Source organism: Sus scrofa, chromosome 12 (assembly GCF_000003025.6).
Source record: "Sus scrofa isolate TJ Tabasco breed Duroc chromosome 12, Sscrofa11.1, whole genome shotgun sequence".
Lineage (NCBI taxonomy): Eukaryota > Metazoa > Chordata > Mammalia > Artiodactyla > Suidae > Sus > Sus scrofa.
In genome coordinates, this window is record NC_010454.4 from 40,779,631 (window position 1) to 40,807,496 (window position 27,866).

A 27,866-nucleotide genomic window follows, 5' to 3' on the forward strand; every position below is an offset into this window, starting at 1 on the left:
AGGATGGCCAATAAGAAAAAAACAAATAAATAAAAATTGTTTCTTCTGGAATGTGGTTGAGATTATCTCAGAATACATTTTAGGAAGACCGAGAAAATGAACCAAGCATTTTGAGGCTCTGGTTTGGCTTCAAAAGGTGAATATTGGAGTCCCTGGTGTGTCTTGGTAGAAACAAATCTGACTAATATCCATGAGGATGCAGGTTCAATCCCTGGCCTCGCTCAGTGGGTTAAGGATCCGGCCTTGCTATAAACTATGGTGTAGGTCGAAGATGTGGCTTTGATCCTGCATTGCTGTGGCTGTGGCGTAGGCTCCAATTTGACCCCTAGCCTGGGACTTCCATATATATGCCTCAGGTGCTGCTCTAAGAAAAAAGACCAAAAAAAAAAAAAAAAAAAAAAAACAGTGAATATTTATGACTTTACAGTTTTGGATTTTTGGTCCAGGTACTCCATGGCATTCTGAACCCAATTCTCTTGGGCATCAGCACAGATCTTCTTGGCCTGTCTGGTGCTGAAGCTGTAGGAGAGAGGGAAAGAAATGATTAAGGATCCTCTTTGAAAACTGTGTCCGTTTAATCCTAAACTTTTCAGGGCCCTCTGCCGTGGGATGAAGGGGTTGTCATGGGAGCGAAGGAAGAGGCAGAAGAAAGATGGGACTCTAAGGTTTACTGGCTGCTCTTGATGCCCCAGGAAAGCTATTCCTGCTCTTGCCTGGAAGGGGGCAGTTGTTGAATTCTGCCTTGCCTGCCCTCCCCCCCCCACACACACACCAATGAAATTTGGGGCTGGTGGGCTTTGTCTACTTACATCACAGCATTCTGGGGACATTTGTTGGCAGTGACTCTTTGGTAGCTCTGTAGTCGCTGAATGGGGATCTTCTTTCTGGTCACATTAAAGCAGCAGATGGTGGCGACAGAAGCTGAATTGGGGGGAGAAATGAACAGAAAGGATGAGTGTTATGATACGTAGGTAGTGTTTAAGCCTGCCTTCGTAAGGAAGGAAATTTAAGAGACGGCAAGGATGTGTAAGAGGTGGGGGCAGAATCCACCTTCGGCAGGGTCCCGTACCTCTGTCTCCCATTTGATGTCCCCAGCTGTACAGCAGGCACACATGGTGTGGACAAGGACAAGGAAAAAGCTCCGTCAATGCAATAAGCTCTAACTTTGGCATTAGGAAGAGCTATGGAGCTGTGTGTTGGTTATAGAGCCATTCACCAAAAATTCTCCATTCTCTGCTTTCTGGACACATAGTAGACTTGCATTTCTCTTTTTCTTTCCTTCTTTCCTTTCTTTCTTTCCTTCCTTCTTTCTTTCTTTCTTTCTTTCTTTCTTTCTTTCTTTCTTTCTTTCTTTCTTTCTTTCTTTCTTTCTTTCTTTTCTCTTTCTTTCTTTCTTTCTTTTCTCTTTCTTTCTTTCTTTCTTTCCTTCCTTCCTTCCTTCCTTCCTTCCTTCCTTCCTTCCTTCCTTCCTTCCTTCTTTCTTTCTTTCTTTCTTTCTTTCTTTCTTTCTTTCTTTCTTTCTTTCTTTCTTTCTTCCTTTCTCTCTCTCTCTCTCCCACTCTCCCTCTCCCTCCCTTCTTTTCTTCATTTCTTCTATCTTTTTTTTCAAGTAGACTATTTTTTTTCATAGGGCTGACCCCATGGCATGTGGAAGTTCCCAGACCAGGGATAGCATCTAAGCTGCAGCTTGTGCGGCAGCTGTGGGGATGCCAGATCCTTTTACCCACTGTAAAAGGGATTGCAGGGATTAAACCTGTGCTTCTGCAGCAAACCAAGCCACTGCAGTCAGATTCTTCACCCAGGGCACCACAGCAGGAACTCCAGATTTGCATGTCTTAGTCACATTTGGTTGATTGGAATCATGGACTCGTTTTGACCAATAAGTGAGGAGATCAAGTACCCAGGATTATTTCTAAGCCAGCATTTGTAATTGCCAGTGCAAGACCCCCCAAGAACTTCCTTTTCCTTGGTGATAGTATGCCACAGTGTTTCCGCGGGTGGCCGCTCCATCCACCCAGAATCTTGAGTGTATGAAGTCAGAACTCTAGCCAATATGTTATAGATATTTAATACAAGTAAGAAATTAACCTTTGTCGTTGTTGTTGTTTTCTTTTTAGGGCCACACCTGCAGCATATGGAGGTTCCTAGGCTAGGAGTCAAATTGGAGGTGCAGCCACAGGGCTTTGCCACAGCCACAGCAATGCCAGATCTGAGCAGCATGGGCAACCTACACCACAGCTCATGGCAACGCCAGATTCTTAACCCACTGAGCAAGGCCAGGGATGGAATCCACATCCTCATGGATACTGAGCCTTGTGGCTCAGATTCTCAACCCATTGAGCCATAAGGGGAACGCTAACCTTTGTTACTTTAAGCTGCTGATAATTTAGGATTGTTTGTCACGGTGTTTACACATTAACTTATTCAGACTGATACACACAGTCATCTAAGTCATCACAGGATGGAAACAGGAGTTGTTCTATACGCATATAGATATTTTTCCCCAACAGGGTCAAAATTCCATCTCAAGAGAGTCCCCTAGGACCTCATTCCCTTCCTCTAGCCACTGTTTCTGAAAGCTGCCTTGGAGGCCAGTAAAAATTCTGGGTGAGTCAAAGATTTTTTTTCTCTCTCCCACTGACAAAGATGCCCTCTGTGCCTGCAGTAAGAGGGGGTCTTTCTTTCTTTCGTGTGCCTGCATCCCCAAACATGGATCATGGACAGTCACAGCGCCCCTCTTAAAACTCAAGTCAGGAACCTAACCCTAACCCTAACCCTTGAGTTTCTTTCTTGACTTGAGTTTTAAGAGGAGTCTGCAGTCTGGCCTCAGTGGCCTGAGTTTCAAGCTCCGGCTCTGCCTCTGATTGTGAGGCCAGGGCTCTTCTTGTTCACTTATGGGACCAGCTTTCCCATCTTTCAAATGAGAGGGTTTGCAGGGAGCCTGCAGATTCTTGCTTATCTGACAGTTTTGGCAGTAAGTCATCTTTCCCATAGAGAATCGGGGGGCGGGGGGGCTTACCTGGCTGAGCAAGCACCTGGGTGCTGAAGGCGGCTGCGGTGAGCAGCAGACACAGAAGGGCTGCGGAGACCTGCATGTTGCGGGGGGTGGGGAGGGAAGGAGCCCAGCGTCACAGGGAGAGCTGTTGTCTTCTGGGGTTGTCTCAGCGTCTCTGCAGCTCTGGCTGCTCTGCCTGCCTTTTAAAGACAACCCAGGGTGTGGGAGTTTCTGGGAAAGCCTTTGCTCCTGGCAGGGGTTAGAAACATGGTATGACCAAGGCAGGTCCTGAATTGCTGGTCCAGATCCCAGCAAGTTCATAGGACCTCAGAAGCAAAAATGGGGGAGGGGACTTGATACATTTTTTGTTCATCCTGTTTTGTTTCTGGGGAATGATTAAGCACAGATGGTACTCTTCTGAGGGTCATGTTTTTTTTTTTTCTTTTTTTTTTTTTTTTTTTTTTTTTTTTTTGCCACCCAAGGCATATGGAGTTCCCTGGCCAGGGATCAGATCCAAGCCACAGGTGTGACGTACACCCCAGCTGCCGCAATGCCGGATCAGTAACCCACCGTGCCCAAACGGGGATGGAACCTGCATCCCAGCGCTCCAGAGCACTGCTGATTCCATTGTGCCACAGCAGGAGCTCCAAGGGGGTCAATTTTCCAAGCTCTGCTTTCTCTGCAATGAACCCCCAGAAGGGGCCCAGGGGTGGGGGGAGAATCGGGAAAAATGAAGAAATAAGGAGATTCAAATACCTTCCCTGGTCACCGTCTTTAGAATTTTGGAGGCAAGAAGGGGGATCTAAAACTGACACAAGGCTCCCATCCAAATGCAGAGAGATCTCAGCAGCTCTGAACACTGTCAGGTCTCTGGGAACCCAGACACTGTGGTACACGAGAACCTCTCCCCCACCATTCAATCTGGTAGTTAGAGACTCTTAGTGCCTTGGGACTTTAAGGTCATAGGACATCAAAACTCAGTGGTTCCTGTTGATCTTGACTTTCTACGCATTCCTTCTTCAGCTTGATGGAGGAATACTTGATAAATAAAGATCGTATATATTTAGGGGGCACGGTGTGAGGGTTTGACATTCATATGCATTATGCTTTTTAGGTGCCCATCCATGGCATGTGGAGGTTCCCAGGCTAGGAGTCTAACTGGAGCTACTGCTGCGACCCACAACACAGCTCACAGCAATGCTGGATCCTTAACCCACTGAGCAAGGCCAGGGATCGAACCCGCAACCCCATGGTTCCCAGTCGGATTCATTCACCATGACAGAAGCTCCCTCGTATGCATTATGAAATAATTACTGACATCTAGTCAACTGACACATCCATTGCCTCCATCATCACACATAGTGTTTTTTTGGGGGGGTATGAACACTGAAGATCTGCTCTCTTAGCAGATCTCAAGTATACAGAAGAGCTTTTTTTTTTTTTTGTCCTTTTGTCTTTTTAGGGCCGCACCTGTGGCATATGGAGGTTCCCAGGCTAGGGGTCTAATTGGAGCTCTAGCTGCTGGCCTACGCCACAGCCACCGCAACGCCAGATCTGAGCCGCCTCTGTGACCTACACCACAGCCTACAGCAACACTGGATCCTTACTTAACCCACCGAGCGAGGCCAGGGATCGAACCCACAACCTCACCGTTCCTAGTCAGATTCATTTCCGCTGCGCCACGACGGGATCTCCTACAGCAGAGTGTTTTTAACTACAGTCGCCTTGCTGTATCTTAGATTCCCCAGAGGTTACTTATCTTATAACCAAAAGTTTGTACAATTTGACAGACATCTGCTCAGAAATAGGGTGGCTTTTGTCCAAAAAAAGACAAGGCACAGTAAGGGCTGGCGAGGATGTGGAGAAAAGGGAACCCCTGTACCCTCTTGGCGGGAGTGTAAATGGGTTTAACCCCAATGAAAAACTGGAGGGTCCTGTGCTTTTCTCAGCTCTTTGCCTGGTAAAGCTTTTTTTCCAAATGGAATCAAATAGCCAAAGCCTATTCGCCAAATCCACTGTGGTGATCTGGGTCTATCTGAAATGGAATATGTGGCTCCCATGCCCTCACAGCCATGGATTCAAGGAATGCATTTGGAAAACCAGCGACCTAGTTCAACCCCCCACCAGCACACATTGTAGACAAGATGCCCAAAGGCGAAATATATCGAAGAGAAAGAGGACGCAAGCACCCACATGTATCTTCTTTGGCACAACACTCAGCCCCCTAGCAGGCCTTGGTATAAAGGCAGAGCGTCCCTACTGGGGTCTTTAATAAGGTCCTTAATTAAAGTCTTCAGTGGGCTTACATGGTGAATACAGAATCAAATACTGGTATGGAGGTATGGCAAGATCATTTTTCCTTTACACTTGCATGTCAATTTTTTTTTTTTTTTTTTTTTTGCTTTTTAGGGCCACATCTGTAGCATATGGAAGTTCCCAGGCTTGGGGTCCAATCAGAGCTACAGCTGCCCACCTACACCACAGCCACAGCAATGCCAGAGCCAAGCTGCATCTGCAACCTACATCACACCCAGCCCATGGCAACGCCAGATCCTTAACCCACTGAGTGAGGCCAGGGATCACGGACGCTAGTTGGGCTTGTTACCGCTGAGCCACAGGGGGAACCCCTCGCACAGCAAACTGATGGACTAGCACAGAGAGGTGTGTTGAGGATTCTGAAGTCTTGCACTGCATTCGTGGAAGACACCGATGTGGCTGAATGGCCATGTCCCCCACCAGCACAGGAGTAAGAAGGTCCCCTTACTGTCCTCCATGGCCTCTAAGATCCTGTCTAGAGTAATGGGTCCACGATGAACTAAAAGGAGGCCAAGTAAAGACCAGGAAATCTGGATCTTCCCGATCTTCTTTCCTACTCAGCTCCACACAAAGCGGTCTAGAGTGAACCCTGGAATCAGGATCCTGAGTTTGGACGATGGCCCTTCCACAAGCGAGCTTCAATCCTGTGGATAACTCACCCCTCTCTGCTAGATTAAGCTGGAGCTAATGATCATGCCGACCTTAGAGGATGGTTGTGTGAATCAAATGAATTGATATATACAAAAGGTGCTCAGAAGAGTGATCACTGTAGATACTCAGAAAGGGGATACCCATAAATACTATTTTTCAGAAAAGGGAAAGATGTTTTTGGCCAGGTGATGCTACAAAAGGACTCTGAGTCCGGCTGGCTTCCTCCACCGCTTCCCCAATTTTCCCAACTTGCTTCCAAGAAAAAGCATGTTACATTCCAGAGAAATTTCAGGAATGCCTGACTTGCACACAGGAGGATGTGAGGTCTCCGAAGCTGTGTCAGTATCGCAAGACTGGAATGCTCTTGACACAAAGGTGTTTGGCTGACAGGGTTGGGTGAACACATTCACTTAGCAGGAACTGAATATTCACTTAGCAGGAATTGAATATTACATTCCCTCTTGCGTATTTTGAGGGCTCGCTCATCAAGTGGTTTCCTTTTTTTGTTTGTTTGTTTGTTCCCCTCCAAATCTTTGGATTTTCACTGGATCACAGAAACCTCAGTGGGAATGTATAAACTAAATCATGAAACATTTCGTCCAGCCACCTGGCTGTCTCTTACAAGTGGGAGCAATTTCACCAGCTGTTTGGTCTCTCTTCCTTGGAAGTTTATCACTCAGTGGTGACCGAGCTAGATGAGGTCACTGGCCTTTGGCCTAGCACCTGATACAAGCAAGGTCTTGTTGACAATGACACTCAGGGTTGGGCAGACTGTGAAAAAGCAAACTCTTAGCTTCCTAAGTGTTTTTCCAAAGAATGATCGATGATCGGCCGACATGGATCCCGGGCATCAGGACGCCTGCTTTTGTTTTGCAGCTCTGCTCAAGGTTTCTTCTAAGAATGCAAAGTTATACGCACAGAATTGAAAGAGCCAGTACCATTAGTTTCATTCCAATCCTCTCTTAAAAAAAAAAAAAAAAAAAAAAAAAAAGAAGAGAGAGCGAGAGAGACCTGAGGCTTGGGGACCAGGAACAAAATCCTTAAGGCAATGTGGTGTATTTTAGGCTGAGCTGATTCTAGAACTTCTGTTTCTGGATTCCCTGTTTTGTGAAAACATTACCACATTGAAGCCCTTGGACTTGGGTTTCCGTTATGCAAAACAGGACCAAGGAGAATCTGCTCCCTCTCTTTCTCAAGGGTCACTGAGACCACGTGTGCAGTTTCTTGTTACTTTTGGAGGAAAATTATCCCCCAGTATATGTTGGTAGAAAATTTTTAACATGCTGGGAGGGCTCACTGTGGCTCAGCAGAAACGAACGTGACTGGTATCCATGAAGATGCCAGTTCGATCCCTGGCCTCGCTCAGTGGGTTAAGCATCCGGCATTGCCGTGAGCTGTGGTGCAGGTCGCAGACACGGCTCAGATCCTGCGTGACTGTGGTATAAGGCAGCAGCTGCAGCTCTGATTTGACCCCTAGCCTGGGAACTTCATATGCTGCAGGTGCAGCCCTGAAGAAAAATAGCATGTCTAGCAAACAGCAAGTGCTCAATAACAACGCCGGCTTTCTTCATCTGCACAAGCCACCGTATTTTCTCATTTCACGTGGGTTGACTCATTGACTCCTCCCAACAAACCTACCGATAGGTTCCCAGGAGAGTGGAAGAAGCTCCCTCCCTGGAAATGCAGCCGTTCGAAGTTGGACAATAAGAGAGAATGGTCTACGGGAAACAGCTGCCTGCAAAGATTAAGCACCTGTAAAGATTAACTGCCCCCTGTGCATCCCTTACCCTGCTGCTGCCCTTACCCGGTCATGAGACTCAGACCCCAACCACCTTCTCTCATTGTTCTCATTTTTCCCTTCCTCTATAATTTTCCCTGCTACAATCACTCGGTTATGGGACTCGACCCTTCTCCCCCACTTCCCCAAATTATATAACCTCCCTGTTATTGTCCTTGCTACAAGTTCCCGCCCTAGACCCTCGTCTCAGATTCCCACCATGACTAACTTGTTACAGTCGGTGCTGGCACCACTTTGAGCTCAGCCCCTGTATCTCAGATGCCTTAACGATCTCTCTGGCTTTGCTGACTTGGCCTGGTGCGTTGTTCCTTCGGCAAACCCGGTGCTTAGGAAGCAGGTATTCTAATGAAGTCCATTTCAAAAATGAGAAAGCTGAGGTTTAGGGCCTTGAACTGTTTCCTTCCTCTTCTTCTGTGAAGTTATTTGTAAAAGGGAAGCCTGCTTCTCAGAGTTGCCCTGAGAAAAAAACGTTTCTTTATAACGACTTCTATTGAAGTCTTTTATTTAAAAGACTTGCATTGTTCGTTAGACTATTTCATATAATTCTCTTGGAGTAATCAATTTTAATCATTTATGCAAAGGGTAAGACGGAGGCACAGAAGATGCTGAGAGTATTTCCCTGAGCCATCGGCTACGGTAACGCTAGCCTAGGCGTCAACGGCAACAACCATGCAAATCCCGGGAGCTTATTGCAACAAATGTTTATTATCTGTTTATGTCATGGCCTGATATCAGTCAGGCTGCCTTACCAAGGGTGCTTTCTTCTGAAAAGTGACTCAAGGATCCAGCTACCATCTGGAATGTGTGGCCTCCAAGTCCCCTGAGGCAAGGGTTGATAGGTTATGTAGGATTTTTTTTTTTTTTTTTGTCTTTTTTCAGGGCCAAACCCATGGCATGTGGAAGTTTCCAGGCTAGGGGTCGAATCGGAGCTGCAGCTGCCAGCCTACACCACAGCCACAGCAACGCGATATCAGAGCCGCATCTGTAACCTACACCATAGCTCACAGCAACTCCAGATCCTTAACCCACTGAGCAAGGCCAGGGATTGAACCTGAATCCTCTTGGATACTAGTCGATTCTTAACCCTCCGAGCCCAAATGACTTGGACTCCTTTGTCTTCCTGAATTCAGTTTTTCCATTTACAATTTTCTGGGATTGGGTGAGAGACGGTTTAGGCATCGCCAACTCAGTCCAATGATAACCCTGCCCACTGCCCAGGGAAAGAACCCAGGACGGAGGGTCGGATGGATGATCATACTCCACGCACATCACAGCTTCCCAGGGACAGTGGCTGCTGGGGACTCGTCTGTAGCTCTCCAGCTTCCCTAGCGACAGGTGGCTGAAAGATGAATTCCTTCCGCAATGAAACAACAAAAGAAAGGCTATTTAAGGTTTGGTCTGGGCTTTCTGTGTATCAAGTAGAAAACCATACAAGGAGGAATCAAAGAAAAGGGAAGCTGCCCACCCTAAACCCAGTGACTCCACGCTGGGAGGTGTTCCTTAAACCCTCCGTGTCCCTCGCACAGGCTATAAAGTTAGAGGGTGCCATTACTAAATGAGGATGGAGCAGGAACGGATGACAGCTCTGGGCTGACATGCTTGGAGGGGTTAGGAGACTATTACAACTCCTTAGGGCAAGGGGACTTCAGCTATGGGTCCCCTGTTAGGCTCTGGTCAATCTATGTCCAGTCTATGAGTTTACCTGATACCCACAGCCTCTGCAGATGTGGCTCTGGAACCCAGAGCCTGGGTCCCCTCCTCTGCCTTCTACCATATCTGGAAATACCCCGCCAGAGTGTCTCCTCTCTCTGATACCCTGGTCCCCCAACCTTGATAAAAGGAGTCAGGGCAGTAACTGCCCTGGAGGCACATTTCCTGAGCTGGAGTCCTAGAAGGAGCTGGATTTGGGGTCCGCAGCTGGCATTCTCCTCCAGGCTCTGGCCAGGAGTAGCTGTGTGGTCAGGCTCATTCCTGATCCTTGTCTGACATTCCTGATCTTACAAAAACAATTGTTAAAGGGAGACTGCAGGTACCCTCCTGCTCTGATGGCCCATCATGACCCAGAGACGGCGTGATATGCTTCACAAGGGAGGAGAGGACTTCGCCTTGTGGCTCAGTGGGTTCAGAACCCGACTCGTGTCCATGAGGACATGGGTTCAATTCCTAGCCTTGCTCAGTGGGTTAAGGATCTGGTGTTGCCATGAGCTATGGTGTAGACATGGCTCAGATCCCACGTTGCTGTGGCTGGGGTGTGGCTGTGGTGTAGGCTGGCAGCTGTAGATCCAATTCGACCCCCTAGCCTGGGAACTTGCGATGCTGCAGGCGAGGCCCTAAAAAAAAAAAAAAAAAAAAAAAAAAAAAAAAAAAAAAAGGAGAGGTGGGCTTACCTGGCTGAGCAAGCACCTGAGTACTGATGGCGGCTGCTGAGCGCAGCGGACAGAGAAGGCCTGCAAAGATCTTCACCTCGGAGGGTGAGGATTTGAACTTCACCTTGGCAGCTGTGGGTTTCTGAGTTGGTCTCAGCCTCTCTGCTCCTCTGGTGGCTCTTCCTTCCTTTTACGGGGAACAGACAATAGGGAGAAAGTCAGTGGGTAAGAGGCCCCTACTCTTTTAAAGGAATCACAGGATGGAGCAATAAGTCTGCTGAGCCTTCACCCTGCCCTGAGGAAGATGCTAGGAAATGAAAGTGCAAAGTGTGAGTTGATGCTGGCCTGTTTGTATCCTAAGATCAGGAGCTCAGGAGTGGTAGGTGAGGAGGTGGCTATGCCCAGGCAGGCCACAAGATGTGACCCATGGCTGTTATTAAGTGTTCTTTTTCGTCTTTTTTTTTTTTTTTTTTTTTTTAGGGCTGCACCTGCGGCATATGGAAGTTCCCAGGCTAGGGCTCGAATCGGGCTCCGAGCTGCATCTTTGACCCATACCGCAACTCATGGCCAGGGATCGAACCAGAGTCCTCCTGAATGCTAGTGGGGTTTGTTACCACTGAGCCAGAAGGGGAACTCCTGTGAGGGTATTATATTTTATCAAATGCTTTTTCTGTATCTATTTAGAGAATTACATGATTTTTAGCTTTCATTCTATTCATGGGATGGATCACATTTATTATAATAAAAAAGATTAAATAAATGAAAATATAATCTTATAATAAAAAAGACAACCTGATGTCTCACGCCTTTGAATGTATCCTCTATGCCAAATTTAAGTTGCTTGTTTGAAATGTCTTGTTTGAACCATTCTTACATCCCAGTGATTAAATTCCCCTTCATCGTGGTTTAAGAGCCTTTTAATAGGCTCTTGAATTCAGTTTGGGATATTTTGTTGAGAATTTTCGCATTTACATTCATCAGGAACCTGGGCTTGTAGGTTTCGTTCCTTGCAGGGTCCTTATCTAGCTTTCCTATCAGGGTAATGGTGGCCTCATGAAATTAATCTGAGTGTTCCCTCCTCTTCAATTTTTTGGAGGAGTTCAAGAAAAATTGGCGCTAATTCTTTAAATGTTTGGTAGAATTCACCGGGAAACCTTCGGGTCCTGGGTTTTTCGTTGTTAGAAGATTTTCGACTATCAATCAACCTCCTTACTTATTATTGGTCTGTTCAGATTTCCTATTTCTTCATAATTTGGGTTTGGTAAATTGTACATTTCTAGGAATTTATCCATTACTTCTGGATTATCCACCTGGGTGGTGTAAATTGTTCGTTCATGTTTTCCCTTTTTATTTCTGCGGTATTGGTTGTAATGGCTTCTTTTCAATTTCTGATTTTATTTCTTCGCGCCTGCTTTCTTTTTTTTCTTAGTATAGCTGACATCTTCTGTTGATCTTTTCCCAAAAAAACAGCTTTTAGTTTTGTTGATCTTTCTATTGTTTTTACAACCTCAATTTAATTTATTTCTGTCCTGATCACTGCGATTTCCTTCCTTCTGCTAGCTTTGGCTGTTTGTTCTTTTTCTAGTTTCCTTTTTTGTTTTGTTTTGGTTTGGTTTTTTAGGGCCACACCCTTGGCATAGGGAGGTTTCCAGGCTAGGGGTCGAATCGGAGCTGTAGATGCTAACCTACACCACAGCCACAGCAACATGGAATCTGAGCCGCGTCTGTGACCTACACCACAGCTCATGGCAATGCCGGATCCTTAACCCACAGAGCGAGGCCAGGAATCGAACCATGTCCTCATGGATACTAGTCAGATTTAGTTCCACTGAGCCACGAAGGAAACTCTTCCTCTAGTTTCTTAAGGTTTACAACTAGGTTGTTTATTTGAGATCTTTCTTTCTTTCTTTCTTTCTTTCTTTCTTTCTTTCTTTCTTTCTTTCTTTCTTTCTTTCTTTCTTTCTTTTTCTTTCTTTCTTTCCTTTTTGTCTTTTCAGGGCCGCACTTGTGGCACATGGAAGTTCCCAGGCTAGGGGTCTAATCAGAGCTGTAGCCACCAGCCTACACCACAGCTCATGGCAATGTCAGATCCTTAACCCACTGAACAAGGCCAGAGATCGAACCTGCAACCTCATGGTTCCTAGTCAGGTTCGTTAACCACTGAGCCATGACAGGAACTCCTCTTCTTCTTTTTTTTTTTCTTAGTGAAGACATTTATCACTGCAAACTTTCTTCTTAGAATATTCTCTTTTTTTTTCTTGTCTTTTTTCTCTTTTTAGGGCTGCACCCACGGCATATGGAGGTTCCCAGGCTAGTGGTTGATTTGGAGCTACAGCTGCCGGCCTACGCCACAGCCACAACATTGCTGGATCCTAGACGCGTCTGCGACCTACAACACAGTTCAGCCAATGCTGCATTCTTAACCCACTGAGCAAGGCCAGGGATTGAACCCATGTCCTCATGGATACTAGTCTGGTTCTTTACTGCTGAGCTGCAGTGGGAATTCCCTGGCTAGGGATTTTTGAGGCTCTCTCAGAACATGTTAAAATATGCTTGTTGGACCGGCTCGGGTCCCGAGTTGTGGCTCTGGCGTAGGCCGGTGGCTACAGCTCTGATTGGACCCCTAGCCTGGGAACCTCTGTATGCCGTGGGAGCAGTCCAAGAAATAGCAAAAAGACCAAAAAAATTTAAAATAAATAAATAAATAAAATAAAATATGCTTGTTGCATGCTTTAAGCTCCCTCTTGTGGCAGAATTCTTAGTTGCACAGTTTCTCTCCATCCTGCCCGCAAACCAGGCCAAGACAGCCTCTCTCATTTTCTCAAGGGCAGCGCTAAAGCTCGAGTTGGTTTCTCCTTGGTCCACACATTTAGGCCAGTTTTCCGCGTGTGCTCACTAGCTATCTGCCAAAGCTTGCTCCTGCCATTGTCAGAAACTCTCACAGGGAGCCAGCCACAGGTTGTGTGGGTATGTGTGGGGCTGAGGCTCATGGAGTATTAGGGTACCCACAGGCCAGTTAGGGGGATCGGCAGCTGAGATCTTGCAGGCTTCTAGGCCCTGCCTCCCTTGAATGCCTTCCAAAAGTTCTATCTGGTGCTTGCCCAGCCTCTCCTTGCCCCCGAGCACGCAGGGCAGGTCTCCGTACTCTGTATGGAGAAGGAGTGACAGGACACACAGCTGGGGAGCTGGGGAAGTTCACACCCACACTCTCCCAGGGGACACACAGCTCTCTTGGCACTGAGTTCTGCTGCGTTGGGGGAGGGGTGATGCAGGTGACGTCAAACTGTTCCTCTTACCTGCTCCTCTGCAGCCAAACTTGAAGGTTTTGCTCTCCCTGTGTGGCGCGCTGACTTTCTCTGCTAGGACCCTGGACTTCCACAAAGGCTCTCTCATCGCGACAGTGTCTTCCATAAGACACTGTTCTCCGGGGGGCTCCCAGACCACAAAGAGGAGCTGGTGGCAATGCATGGGTCACTGCAGATTTCACAGCAGACCTGAGATCTGCATGCTTTTGACGCCATGAATGGGTGGGCAAGACTCCTCCCAGGTCCCTTGGCAGATGGTGCTGGATCCCACAGTTCCAAGAAGGCACCTTTTGGAGTTCCCGTTGTGGCTTAGCTATTAGCGAACCCAACTAGCATCCATGAAGACGCAGGTTCCATCCCTGGCCTCGCTCCGTGGGTTAAGGATCTGGCATTGCTGTGAGCTGTGGTGTAGGTCGCAGACGTGGTTTGGATCTGGCCTTGCTGTGGCTGTGGTGTAGGCCGGTGGCTGTAGCTCTGGTTGGACCCCTAGCCTGGGAACCTCCATATACCCTGGGTGTGGGCCTAAAAAGACAAAAACAAAACAAAACAAAACAAAACAAAACAAAAAAACCCAACCAAAAAGTCACCTTTGTCCATGGATGTATACAAAATTATTTTGGATGGGGAGGTATGAGCAAGGGACAGCCTATCTGACCGTCTCACTGACCTCACTCTTCTCTCCATTACTCTCTTTGTGTGCGACGTTTCTAGGATATCGTTTTATTTCCTTTTTTCTTTTATTATATATTTTGAGTTATTTTCTTAGTGATCACTCTGAAGATTTGCCAATATTATTGTAATTTATTCCAACCTAGTTCAGGCCAGTACCATCTTTTATTAATTGTTAAAATTTTTATTAAAGTATAGCTGTGGTGGTGCTAACTTCTGCGGTGTAGCAACATGGCTTAGTAATACGCGTATATGCATTGTTTTTATGAAATAGTCCTTTCTAATGGTTTATTCCAGGAGATTGGACATAGTTCCTTGTGCTATACGGTAGGGCCTTGTTTATCCATTCGAAATGTAATATTTGCATCTACTGCCCCCAAACTCTCAATCCACTCCTCTCCTCCCCTCGCCCCCTTGGCAACTAGACGTCTGTTCTTGTCCATGGGTTTCTTTCTGTTTTGTAGATGGGTTCATTTGCGCCATATTTCAGATTCTGAATGTAAGTGATATCATATGCTATTTGGCTTTCTCTGTCTGACTTCACTCAGGAGAGCATCTCTAGCTGCAACCATGTTGCTGCCAATGGCATTATTCTGTTGTTTTTATGGGTGCGTAGGAGTCCATTGTATATATGTACCACATCTTCTTGTCTTCTTTTTTTTTTTTTTTTTAGCTATTTCTTGGGCCATTCCCGCGGCATATGGAGGTTCCCAGGCTAGGGGTCCAATCAGAGCCGTAGCCCCTGGCCTACGCCAGAGCCACAGCAACGCGGGATCCGAGCCGCGTCTGCAACCTACACCACAGCTCACGGCAACGCCGGATCGTTAACCCACTGAGCAAGGGCAGGGACCGAACCCGTGACCTCATGGTTCCTAGTCGGATTCGTTAACCACTGCGCCACCACGGGAACTCCTGTACCACATCTTCTTAATCCATTCATCCATTGACGGATCTTTAAGTTGTTTCCAAGTCTCGGCTGTCGTAAATAATGTTGCAGTGAACATTGGGGTGCATGTATCCCTTGTTCACATTGTTTTGTCTGGGTATATGCCATCTTAATTTCAATAATATATGAAAGCGTTGATCCTATATAGCTCTACCCCTGCCCTGCCTTCAAGCAGCTATGAACGGAGGAAGGGAGCCATGAGCGAAGGGAGGCAGAAAGTCTCCAGCAGGTGGAAAAGATAGGAAAACAGATTCTTTCCTAAAGCATCCAGAAGGAATGCAGCCCTACATTTTAATCTTCTGATCTCCAGCTCTAAGATCATCTATTTGTATTGTTTTAAGGTATTAAGTGTATAATTGGTTACAGTGGTAATAAGAAACTGATAGAGATTTTGGCACCTGGAAGAGGGTGGTGCTATAACGAATACTAAAAAAGTAGAAGTGGCTTTGGAATGGGGCAAGAAGAACAGGCTGCAAGAATCTTGAGCATGGGGAGTTCCCTTCATGGCTCAGTGGTTAACGAACACAACTAGGATCCATGAGGATGTGGGTTTGATCCCTGGCCTCGCTCAGTGGGTTACAGATCCGGCATTGCTGTGAGCTGTGGTGTAGGTCTCAGACACGCAGCTGTAGCTCCGATTCGACCCCTACCCTGGAAACTTCCATATGCCAAGAATGCGGCCCTAAAAAAAGCAGAAAAAAAAAAAAAGAATGGTAGAAAATGCCTAGATTTCCTGGAAGAGGCTGTTGGTAGTGACAGAGAATGAACACACTACCCTTGCCATTTCCTCCTAAAACAGGGCCTCTTGCCAGCGCTTTGTGCTCAGTTTCATCATGCAAGGAGCAAGGAATCCCATGCTTGGCTGGAACCAAAAAATGGATTCAAGATTTCCTAAAAGCGAGTAGATATGGCTTGAAGACAGAACACGAACGGATGGTCTGGGGACTTGAGACCTGAATCACCTTCCCTCTGCCTCCCCTCCCTCCGGACCCTCCACTTCGAATCTGCCTGGCGGTTAGACGCTCTGGTGCTCAGTAAGCTAGACAGTGAGGCCCTGTTTGCTATCACTTGACTCCCTCTTTGCCTCCGGGCATCTGCTGTAATTTGAGCGATGGAGGCTGAGGAGTGGAGGAAGCGCATGGAGGGCTGTTGGACCTGGCACGAGGGTGAGTGCGTTTTATAAACAGCTGCCAATGAATTGTCCTCCGACCGATGCACCAGGTCACCTTGGGAGTGTTCCTTGGAGCTTTGATGGAATCCCTCAACCAGAATCAGGGACCCTGGCAAGGCTCAGGAATCCAGAGGCAGAATCCCTTCTCTTCCTCGTCAGCTCTAGGTGGTGGAAATGAAAGTTTTCCAAAAGACACACTCTTCGCTCCCCAAAGCCAGGTTCTGCTGGTTTCCTCTTTGTAACACAGCACCATCCTCGTCTCAGTCATGGAGGCTCAGAATGCTCGGTCTGTCCTAGGCGACAAAGTGAGTCAGTGTCAGTCCTGGAATTAGAACCCGTGTCCTTCCGCCAGGCAGGCATCTCCCCTGCTGCCGAAGGCACTGTCTGATCTAGCGTGGTACAGCAGTCCTCTTTCCGCTGGAATGCCCTGGTGAACCTGCACACTCACCATGCCAAATGGATTCAATAGGGCATGATATCTGCCTTCCTTAGTGGAAGAGCTGTCTGTGCCTGGGTGGGTCACCTACCTCACAGGCAGGTCAGATGCCGTGCAAGAGAATAGACGCCTTAGTTGAACATTCAGGAAAAACTAAGTCCATTCATCTAAATGGATGATCCTGGGCTCCTGGGATCGGGATGGGGAGATAGTGATGGAGAGAAGGGCATTCTGGCTTTAGGAAAGCTATCGTCTTAAAATATGGCTTGTAGAAGGGGCTTCCTCTGTATCTTAAGTCGTGGGCCTTCTCCTGCCTCTGCCACATGCAGCTTTTCACTCTGCTCAGGTCGTTTTTCTCCAGTTACACCTCGTAGATGCCATACTCAGGCACTCATCATCTCTTGCTGGACCACGGCAGCAGCCTCGCCCTCGTCCCTCCCTGTCCAGGTCTGCATGAAGCCTGAACTCATCTCTGAACCTCCGAACACGGCGCGTCCTTCCTCACTGGCCCAAACATTTCCAACATCTCCTTTTATCCTACGGAGTTGAGTATTAACTTGCCACCTTGAGATTTAAAACCCTTTGCTCAGCCTTCCTTTGTAATCTTTCCCATTGCTTGACACAGACGTGGACCCCCATTCCCGTCCAATTGATTTTTCTCAGAGTTCCTGTTGTAGCTCAGCTGTAACAAGCCCAAGTAGGATCCATGAGGATGCAGGTTCGATCCCTGGCCTCGCTCAGTGGGTTCAGGATCCGGCGTTGCCATGAGCTGTGGTGTAGGTCGCAGACGCAGCTCAGATCTGGCATTGCTGTGGCTGTGACATAGCCCAGCAGCTGCTGCTCTGATTTGACCCCTAGCTTGGGAACGTCCATATGGCACAGGTGCGACCATAAAAAGACAAAAACATTTTTGGTTTTCTCCCTCTTTGGTGGACACGTCATCATCATTTTTTTTTGGCCACACCTGCGGCATGCGAAAGGTCCCAGGCCGGGGATCAAACCAGCACCATGGCAGTGACACTGCCGGATCATTAACCCACTGAGCCACCAGGGAACTCCATCGTCATCATTTTTGCCTCTGAGTCTTTGCCTCCACTCTTCGCCTTTTCTTAATGACCCTATAATTTTTCTAGAAAAATCTCATACATTCATCAAAGATAGGTTCAAGTCCTATCTTTGTTTTGAATCTTATCCATGTTTATTAAGTCTTGCCCTGATTTTTCTGTTGTCCACCGTGCCTTTAAGATTTTTATTATTTTTATTCTAGCTGACTTACAATGTTCTGTCAATTTCTGCTGTACAGCAAAATAACCCAGTTACACATATATAATGTGTATCTATATATAGATACACATTCTTTTTCTCACATTATCCTCCATCATGTTGCATCCAAGGTAATAGATATAGTTCCCTGTGTTGTCTTCATTCCTCCGAGTTGGAGAATTAGAGGGAAAGAAATCGGGAGAAAGTAACCCAGTTAGGGAGAAGCTGAAATAGATTATGGGAGAGATTAGGAGGGGAGTCAGAATTTGTGAGCAGAAGGATGGGGGAGTGTGGGCGGCTGCTGAACAGGTGACAAATGCGGTTGGGATCCTGGCACAGGGTGTCAGGGACTGGACCGGCAGCGATGAAATGCCCGACTGGGTCCCGCCTTAAAATGTTTTCTGCAGCTGCTCAGACGTGCTCACCCAGTGAAAAGACCAGACCCAGTTCCCATCCTTATTCTTCCCAACACCTGAGCCTCACCCTCTGAAATTGGGCTCCTCTCCCATCCCCAAGGTTAGGCTCAGCTTTTTAATTTCCTTGAAGAACACACCAAGTCAGGTTTTTGTACAAAAATATATCATATATATTGTTCAATAGTTACATAATATACATTTCCACAATATCATTTTTAACAATGGCTTAGAATTTAAAACAGAAAGTTTTTGTGTTCACCATCCTTGCAAGGACCCTTCCGTCATCCCAGGGGGAGGACTGAGATTCACAGAGGAAAGCAATGTGCCCAAGTCTCCGTTTAAAAATAAAACACCAGTAGTCATGGAGGATCTTCAAACATCAATAACTTAAATAAGATTAATGTTACTTAAGGCATCATGTTTCGTATCAATAAAGTTCATACTCTTTAAAATTATAATAAAATAATATCTGAGGGTATTTAGGGCAAGTTAGAAGGAAATGAATTGTCTTCAGATTCTCGGGGGGTGGAGTCAGGCTTCAAGGCTTCGGAGTTTGGTTTTTCTTGTCCAGGTGGCTTATGGAGTCCTGGACCCACTTCTGCTTGGGTTCTGCACAGATCTCCTTGCCCGCGATGGTCTTGAAGCTGTGAAGGAGAGAGGGCGTGCGGTTAGATGGAGTTCTATTGCGATTTCAGCCTAGGAATACAGCCTACTTGTCCTAAGAATCTGCCAGGGGAACTTGAGGAGGAGAGCAGGTGGAAGGGGGGAGCCCAGGACTAGCTGCTCCTCCAGATGTCCCAGTTGAAGGCATCTTGACTTCAGGCTAAAGAAACTGGGAGGATCTGAATAAGAACCCAGACGGAAAGTGATGCTGGGAGGGGCGTTTTCCCTCGTGGCTGCAATTTTCCCATTGGGGATCTTTGGATATTGGCTTAGGGGTGTAAACCTCTGATGCTACATGCGGGAGGCTTGCCCCTGGCTCCCCAAGGAAGAACTGGACCATGGAGGGCTGGTATGTTCAACTCACATCACTGCTTCTTTAGGACACTTGCTGCTGGTGACTCTTCTGTAGCTCATCAGCCGCTGCATCGAGATCTTCTTACTGGTAAGTGTATAGCAGCAGGTGACTGGAGAATTAATTGCATCTGGAGACAGGACCAGAAAGAAAAGGCATTTTAGGATGGACTAGGTGCTTTCTGATCTCCATGGGAACAGAAAAGAGCAGGAAGAAGGCAAAAGAGGGTCAGGCATGGAGGTAGAACCCATTAAATCCTAACACTTCTGCCTGTGCCTCAGAGCTAGAAGAGCATGCAGGCTCAGTTTTCTATGCTCTAAAGTGGGTATACAGCATCGATCCTGAAGAGAGGGAAGGGAGTGCTGTTAAAACTGCCTAACTTCTGGGAGAGCTGTTAGGAAGAGCTAATTATCTAAACTATCAGAATCCAGGGAAAATCAGCTCAGGGACCCCAGCCATGGGTCCCTTTAGGCTCCAAGTCATCTCTGCTTGGTTGTGAGTTTCCCTGATACCCATCATCTCTGCAAAACTGAGTCCCGGGATTCCCGATTCCGGGTCTCCTCCTCTGCCCTTCACAGTAGCTGGAACTACCTTGCACATCTACCACCAGAGGTCCCTCTCTTTGATGCTCTGGTGCTCAGCAAACACGGCTCAAAGGAGCTGGTACAGTAACTGCACTGAGGGCAAGATTTCAGAGCTGGGGTCCTGGAAAGCACTGAGTTTGGGATCCACAGCGGGCATTCTCATCTATCCTCAGCTGTGTGATCAGGCTCACTGCTGATGCCTCTCTGATTTTCCTGATCGTGCAGTTAAAAAGGAGGATGTGGGTACCCAGCTGCTCTGATGGTCCATCCTGACCCAGAGATGGGGTGGGATGCGCTTCAAAGGGAAGGACAGGGGCTGCATACCTGGCTGGGCAAGGACCTGGGTGCAGAAGGTGGCTGCAGTGAGCAGCAGGCACAGGAGGGCTGCAGAGACCTTCATGCTGGAGGATGAGGATTCAAGCTTCGGTGTGGGAGCTGATGGGTCCTGGTCGGGTCTCAGCCTCTGCTCCTCCAGCGGCTCTGCCTGCCTTTTATTGAAAACCCAGAGGGTGGGGGCATGGGAGGGAGGCTGGCCCGGGGCGGGATCCTCTTCAATGAATGACGAATCGAAACTTTGAAAGTGCTGAGCCGGTGAAGCACTGGGGAGGTTTCCAGGAAGTAGGAGAGGGAAGCAGAGGGTCAGGATTGGGCATTTTTTTCCATTTGCTGTTGAGATGAAAAGAAATGGGGGGGGGGTACTGTTAGATCTGGAGAGAGATAAACCAAATGTTTATTCTTAAGGATTCTGCTTTCTCTGAAGTGAAAACTGTGCAGAAAAGAAAGGAATTGGGGGGCGGGGGGAACCAGAGGTCCCAAGGGGGGAGAAGGCAACTCTGGCCCCACCCCTGGCCCACCTTCAGGTGACAGCCCAGGGGGCTTTCAAGCCAAGAAGGGGCTCTGAAGTCTTGGCAGGCTCCTGGGCAGCCTCCACACAGGAGTAAATTCACGTGCTTTTTAACAAGTAGAATGGCGACACCACTGACGCATGGCAGGACGACAGGGGTTTTTAACTCTCAAACTGAATTCAAGAATCTTTGGATTTCGACTTGGAAGAGGCTGTCTAGATGGTGCTGAGTTGCCAGCGAAATTTGCATGCAATTCTCACGCAGTGCTTACCCTGGGCCAGGAAGATTTGAACCCTGCACAGACGCCAAGTCCTTTCAGCTCTCGATCCGTCTAGTAGGTATTGTTCATTCCCATTTGATAGATCAGACAACCAAGGCACAGAGGAATTACGAAACTTGCTCAAGTTCCCCCAAACGGAACCCAGGGTCAGCTGTCACCACTATCACACATTTTGGGGTGAAATGTGCTCACGTCCTCCAGCTGGCTGCCTGGTCATATAAATGCGTGCCTTCTGGCGTCAGCCTCTCCCAAACTTGCAGGCACCTAAAGGGGCATCGAGAATGTTCCTTGTGGTTAAGCCCCTATGGGATTTGGAGCCTATGACTAGCACAGCAGGCAGACAAGACAGGACAAGACATTTGTCTCCTCGGTTTTGGCCACTGTTATCCCAGCTTCTTTCTAGATTCCCAGGGAGCAGAGGAACAGTAACTGTTGGAATTAAAATGTCTGCCTTTGGAGTTCCCCTTGTGGCTCAGGGGGTTAAGAACCAGACCAGTATCCATGAGGACTTGGGTTCCATCCCTGCCCTTGCTCAGTGGGTAAAAAGATCTGGTGTTGCTGTGAGCTGTGACGTAGGTCGCAGATGTGGCTGGGATCTGGAGTTGGGACTGTGACGTTGGCTGGCAGCTGCAGCTCCCGTTTGACCCCTAACCTGGGAACTTCCGTCTGCCGCAATTGCAGCCGTGAAAAGCAAAAAGCAAAAAGCAAAAAAAAAAAGCAAAAAAAAAAAAAAAAAAAAAAAAAAAAAAAAAAAAAAAAGAATGTCTGCCTTCGTGCTGCTGCTCTGCCTCAGATTTCCTCAGGAATCCCAGAAGCAGAGTCGGTCACAAACCCGCACAGACCTTAGCCCTCATTCGGTGAATGCTTTTCTTTTACAAGCATAATAGGGGTTTAGCCACGTTGGTAGCTAAGCCAAGCCTCCAACTCAGGTCCTAGCTCCCCTATGCCACTGCTTCATGCTTCTGAGCTTGCTTGGCCTTTGCCCAGTGAGTGTGGAAGGATCAAGACCCTTCTTTCTTAGAGTCTTGGAGACCAGGTCTAGAAAATACAGGGAGCTGCCAATCACTACATTTGTAATAAGAAGTGGGTTATATTGAACTAATGGTCTGGTCCATAGGTAGTGGTCAGTCGTGGCGAGAAGAGGACTGGCCGACGTTATCAACTGTTTCCCAGGATCCCGGGGCTGTGCTGCAGGGGTCTCCAGCCCTGTCACATGAGTCCACCAAGGATGCCAAGGTGCCTTACGTTGAAACTGAGGTTAAGTGACCTGTCCAGGATCTCACAGGTAGTGGCAGGAGGAGCTGAGATTCTCATCAGGACACTCCGATTCCAGAATCCCTACTTCCAGGCACTGGGCTTAATCTCAGGATGGATATTAGTTTCCCAGAGCACCTAAGAACAGAGACTCTATGGAGAGGCCATGCCAGACTCTTAGCTGTCATTCCAAAAAGACAGAAGAGAACCAATTAACTCATGTTTTGCTGGGCTTATACCTCTCTTGGCGCTGAAATTGCTTTCTGCCTGAGTCTTTAGTTGCATTCTGCCTGAATTGGCCCACCCCGGGTTGAAACCTCTCTGTTTGACTCAGGGGTCTGCCAATGGCTCAGTCCATTCTTATTGGATGAGTCAAGTATTTTCAGGAATGGAGACGGTGTCACTTCATGTGTGGTTTCCCAGACCCTCTCCCTTTAACTTCCCGGCCATTTTTCCTCATGTATTTTTTTTATTTTTTTAAGATCAGTGCATTTCCTGAAGGGGTTGTGATTATGGAATACCTTTCATTTTAAATTTTTAAATTTATTTTTTGGCTGCTGTGGGCAGTGGCTTTGATGTGGGCTCTCAGTTCCCAGACCAGGGATTGAACCCGGGCCGCAGCAGTGAACACACCAAGTTCTAATCACTAGGCCACCAGGGAACTCCCTGTTTCCCTTCATATGAATGGACACGCCTCTCTGATCTCTGAGTGGCTTTTTCCTTGGACTTGGAGGATCGCCCCCCATCTCTGTCTGGAATCCCGTCATTCCTTGCACTTGTCTAGGTTAACACGTGGAAAGATGTTGAGATCTTGAACTTACGCTCCTGGCTCAGCCACACCGTTATCACTCTTAGTCTCCTAGAACCAAAACACCTATAGACATCCGATAATACAACCTCCTCTGTTATGCAAGAAAACCATAGCCTTCCTATGGGCAGAGAGAGGCCAGCTGGAGAGACGGGTTCTGTTTTTTTTCCTGAGTGTTTCCACGGACTTCTGAGCAATTGGAAGCTATGCATCTGCTTCAGAAAGGGATCACCATGTTGGGAAAGTGACTCGGCTGCTGTGAGTGTCAGATGATAAACAGATCAAAGGTGAAAGTCTGAATCGGTAGAGAAAGTCTTCTGGAAGCTGGTAGCGTCTTCCTCTTGCTTCTGCTCCGTCAAGATGGAATGCTCTCCCAAGCTGCGGGGTCAGGCGCAGAGTGGGAGAAACGAGTGGAAATTCCCATTCTGAGGCAGCTTTGGAAGTTCCCAGATTCCTCGGGGGAAAAATGCACTTGGCCGGAGCCTGCATTCCAGATGCCGGGCCCGGGGCCACGGATGTCCACGTGGGGCTGTGCTGGGAACATCCCAGCGCAAGCAAGGTCTGCGTTGAGCCCCTGCTCGAGGGAGGGAAAGGCCTGGGGAGGGGTGGGGGGAGGAGGCAGGGTCAAGGTTTAGCTGTTCTCCAGAGTTCCCAGTCCCCCGGGAGCCCCCTCCTCATCAATTACAGAAGGAAAATGGCAAAGTTCCTCTTGGTGAATAATCCTTCCTTCCTGTCTCCCTGGGGGGGTTGCCCAGCCCCCGCCCCCACCAGCATCCGCCACATGAACCTCAATCATCACCCCAGACTCCCTTCAATGTCAGGGTGGGAGGAAAGAGGAACCGAGAATGAGCTTTCTAGAAATATCAAAAGCCAGCGCCTAGTCGCTGCCTTGGTTCCTTCCGCAGTTGGCTGCTGCCCCCCTCCGCAGCTGGCATGGGGCACCCTAGCCTTTGTGTGCCGACGCTGCCCCAACACTTTGCCTGAGACACACCGTAGGCTTTGCCCCCATTAGGTTCTTTCTAGACACTTCCCCAGGCCTCTCCTCCAACTGTTGCCTTCCTTTCTCCTCCATGGGAACTCGGAGTTCTGGCGGGGACCAGAGTCTCTTTTCCTGGACCCCAACTCTGCAATCCCTTTCCTTTCAAGGATCAGAAATCTATCCTTTATTCTTGCACAGAATGTCAGATAAAACCAGGATGGCAGAGCTCATCTTCCTGTTTCATGGATGGGGAAACTGAGGCCAAGAAAGAGGCTGTGATAAGTCCGAGGTGCCCTAGTAGACAAATGGCAGGGTTTGTGGGGGTTTGTCCATTTCTGGGCTTTTAGGGTAACGTCTTCCTCAGGTGTCCCACAAGGTCCTTGTTAGAACAGGCATACAGTTGGTGTCTATTCTGTGCAGAACATCAGATAAGGGACTGGAAGTGGTGGTGGGGGAATAGTGAGCCAGATATGCCGCCTGCTTTCCAGAAGGGATGATTAAGTATCTACGGGGAGTCGGGCTGGGTTTATAAATAAACCTGAGCAGTGCTCACCCCACCCGAGCATTCAGCATGTAGGCATTTCCTGCTCGGCCCCAGGTCTATATGCATGAAAGAGCCAAGGACCTTTGGGATAGGGGCTGGGGGTGGGGGGCAGCTAGGGGGTAGCTTACAGGAAAAGGAAAGGAAAATTCAACTGCAACAGCCCAGCTGGGGATGGTTGTGGGGTGGGAGGGGTGGCTCAGCCATGTGGAGGACTTGTCACTTAGAATGCCTTCTGCGCCAGCCCTTGGGGACCAGGGCCTGAGCCCTGCTGGGAGTGGGCTGCTGTAGGCAAGGGGAGGGGTCAAGTCTAAGAAAACTGTTAGGATAACACCAGTGTAAGGCTCACTGTGGCTCCCTTGGTTATCAGGGGTACCTCAGTGGGGGAGAAGCCACTTTGCTGGCTTGGGGTCACATTGCCCAAGATGCAGCAAGGGGACTGGTGAGTACATTTGAGGTGCCCCTGTGATGACAGTGAACTGGGGGGCTTCGTAGGAAAAGAGGTCAGGAAAAGCAGAGGAAGCGGAGACAGAGAAGCACTGCTTTGACAACCTTTCACTGAATCCTTGTTTTAGCACCTGCACCGGGGTCATGTGGAGGCAACCCAAGTGACATGCAGACAGAATTATTGCAGCAACCAGAGACACAGAGCTCCGAGAGCTCCAGCCAAGGGCTCAGAAAGGCCTCATAGTAGGACTTTTAAGATGGGCTCAAGGGGACAGGTTTTAAACCTTAGGCGATTCCTGGCTGGAGGAAGGGGTGCATTTTGGAGCAAACTTATAATAGAGAGCACAGATTTAAAGTGCTTATATAGAGTTCCATCATGGCTCAGTGGGAACGAACGTGACTAGTATCCATGAGGACACAGGTTCGATCCCTGGCCTCGATCAGTGGGTTAAGGATCCAGTGTTGCCGTGAGCTGTGGTGTAGGTCACAGATCTGGCGTGGCTGTGGCTGTGGCGTAGGCCGGCAACTGGAGCTCCAGTTCGACCCCTAGTCTGGAAACATCCATATGCCACAGGTGCAGCCCTAAAAAGACAATCAATAAATAAATAACATTGAAAAATTAAGTGCTTATGAATCCCCTTGGGATCTTATTATAGTACAGATTCTGATTCTGTAGGACTTGAGTGGTAGGGGTCGGCCTGAGGTGAGATCCTGTGTTTCTAACCAGCTCTGAGGTGATGCTGATGAGTCTGGTCCATGGTCCCATTAGAAGACCCTTCAAAGGGCTCAGCAGGTGTGGGAAACATGAGCAGTTCAGCTTGTGGCTCTTGGCGAGGCTTCAAGAACCATCCTGAATTGCCTGCCACATGTATGTGAGTATGTATTTTTCTGGAGAGCGGGTCCATGGGTCCATGGCTGCCATCAGATTAGCAAACACATCCGTGAGCTCCAAGCAGTCAGGTACCACTGAACTTACCCGAAGTAAAGAGGGCTGGTCTTCACCCCCGACCTGCTGAATGGCAATCTGTAATTTTAACTACGTCAAGCTGTATTTTTTTTTTTTTTTTTTTGTCTTTTTGTCTTTTGTTGTTGTTGCTATTTCTTGGGCCGCTCCCGCGGCATATGGAAGTTCCCAGGCTAGGGGTCGAATCGGAGCTGTAGCCACCGGCCTACGCCAGAGCCACAGCAACGCGATATCCGAGCCGCGTCTGCAACCTACACCACAGCTCACGGCAACGCCGGATCCTTAACCCACTGAGCAAGGGCAGGGACCGAACCCGAAACCTCATGGTTCCTAGTCGGATTCGTTAACCACTGCGCCACGACAGAACTTCCGTCAAGCTGTATTTTGTCTAAGCTCTCCTCCCTCCCCCAGACAATTGCCAGTCTGTGTTTGGGCACCCTTGGGCTGATGATTCGAGGGTGTGCTGGCTCGGCTGGATCACTCACAGGAGAAAGGCACAGGCAGAAAAAAGGAAAGGAAGAAAGGGAGAGAGAGAGTAAAAAAAGAGAGAGGACAAAGAAGGAAACTTGAATCACAGGAAGAACCCCACGCTGAGTTCCCGCTCTGGCACAATGGGATTGTCGGTGCTTCTGGAGTGCCAGGCCCCACACAGCCGGCTAAAGCTTCTGGTGAAGCTTGGATCTGATCCCTGGCCCAGGGTCTCCCTAGGCCACAGGGAAGCAAAAAAAAAAAAAAAAAAAACCAGGCCATATCAGAACACTAGGGCCAGAGGCCTGGCTCTGTCTCCTTTTAGCTGTGTGCCTTTGTCCAAGTCACTTGACCTCTCTGGGCCTCTTCTGTAATGTGTAATTACTAAGACAGCTGTTTCGAACGTTGTCACGAGACTTGTATGAAATAATAAGCCAAAGGTGCTTCGTAAGCGACGTGTAAAGAGCTGTGTCACTCGAAGGGGCTGAGTAAGCTAGAGTGTCCAGTTTGGGGGTGCACAGCCAGTCCCAGGCAGCCCCTGGGCCCTGCCTAAGCCTCCACTCCTATTTCTTGCTAGGAAATTTGGTGGGGCACCCCTGTTGTACCATGCAGTCAAGTCTAGATTTCCCAAGCTTTTTTTTTTTCACCTCTAGCTTCTTGTCTGCCTGTGTGCAAAGAAGCTTTAGCGAGGGCTGACCAAGACCAGGGGTCAGAGAGGAACATCCCCAGGTCAAGTTAGGGTGTCATCTTCCCACACAGCATCCAGCTTTCACTGGAAGTTCATATTCTGACAGGTCCTTGTCTGCCTCAAAACCTCGTGTTGCCCCTGGACTCATTCTCTGCTTCTAGAACCTTCCCCTCCAAAGCTCCAGCCCCCCTGCAGACCCTGGCCCAGGCTGGATCCCAGCATCTGGAACAGTGTCTTTCATCTAGTGTGGGTTCTCCAGAAATATTTGAACCGATGAACAGCCCATGATTCTCAGCTCGTTTCTCACAGATATCTAATGACAGGAGGCTAGGGACATGAAAAGAGAAGGAAGACTTTTGGCTTACCGAGCTCCCCACTTCTTCTACTGGGGGCAGAGATTGTGGCCAGTCTGGGGGACCAGTGCCTGGGCTACCACCAAACAGTGGTTTTTGGGGGGCCTTGCAAATCCCTCTTTGGGGATGAGCTGTTTCTCCCTTGGGATTGCAAAACATTGCATGCCGAAAAAGGGAAACTTTGGCTGCCAAAAAAAGCTTCTTCTTGGTTCAGAGTTTCGGCTGGCTCCCTGGTGGATCCCCAGGTTGCAAAGCACTAGCTCCATTCAAAAGCGCTTCCTGTGTTTCCTGCAAAATGGGACCCCGAG

General features: G+C 48.2%; 2 protein-coding genes across 2 annotated transcripts; both read right to left on the reverse strand.

Moving 5' to 3' along the window:
- Positions 276-3,232, reverse strand: CCL11 (chemokine (C-C motif) ligand 11). The gene is given in 3 exon segments (NM_001256774.1): positions 276-519; positions 810-921; positions 3,020-3,232. Coding segments are annotated over 3 exon segments (294 nt in total). The 5' UTR covers positions 3,096-3,232; the 3' UTR covers positions 276-413.
- CCL2 (chemokine (C-C motif) ligand 2) lies at positions 18,479-20,383 on the reverse strand. The gene is given in 3 exon segments (NM_214214.1): positions 18,479-18,976; positions 19,360-19,477; positions 20,256-20,383. Coding segments are annotated over 3 exon segments (300 nt in total). The 5' UTR covers positions 20,332-20,383; the 3' UTR covers positions 18,479-18,870.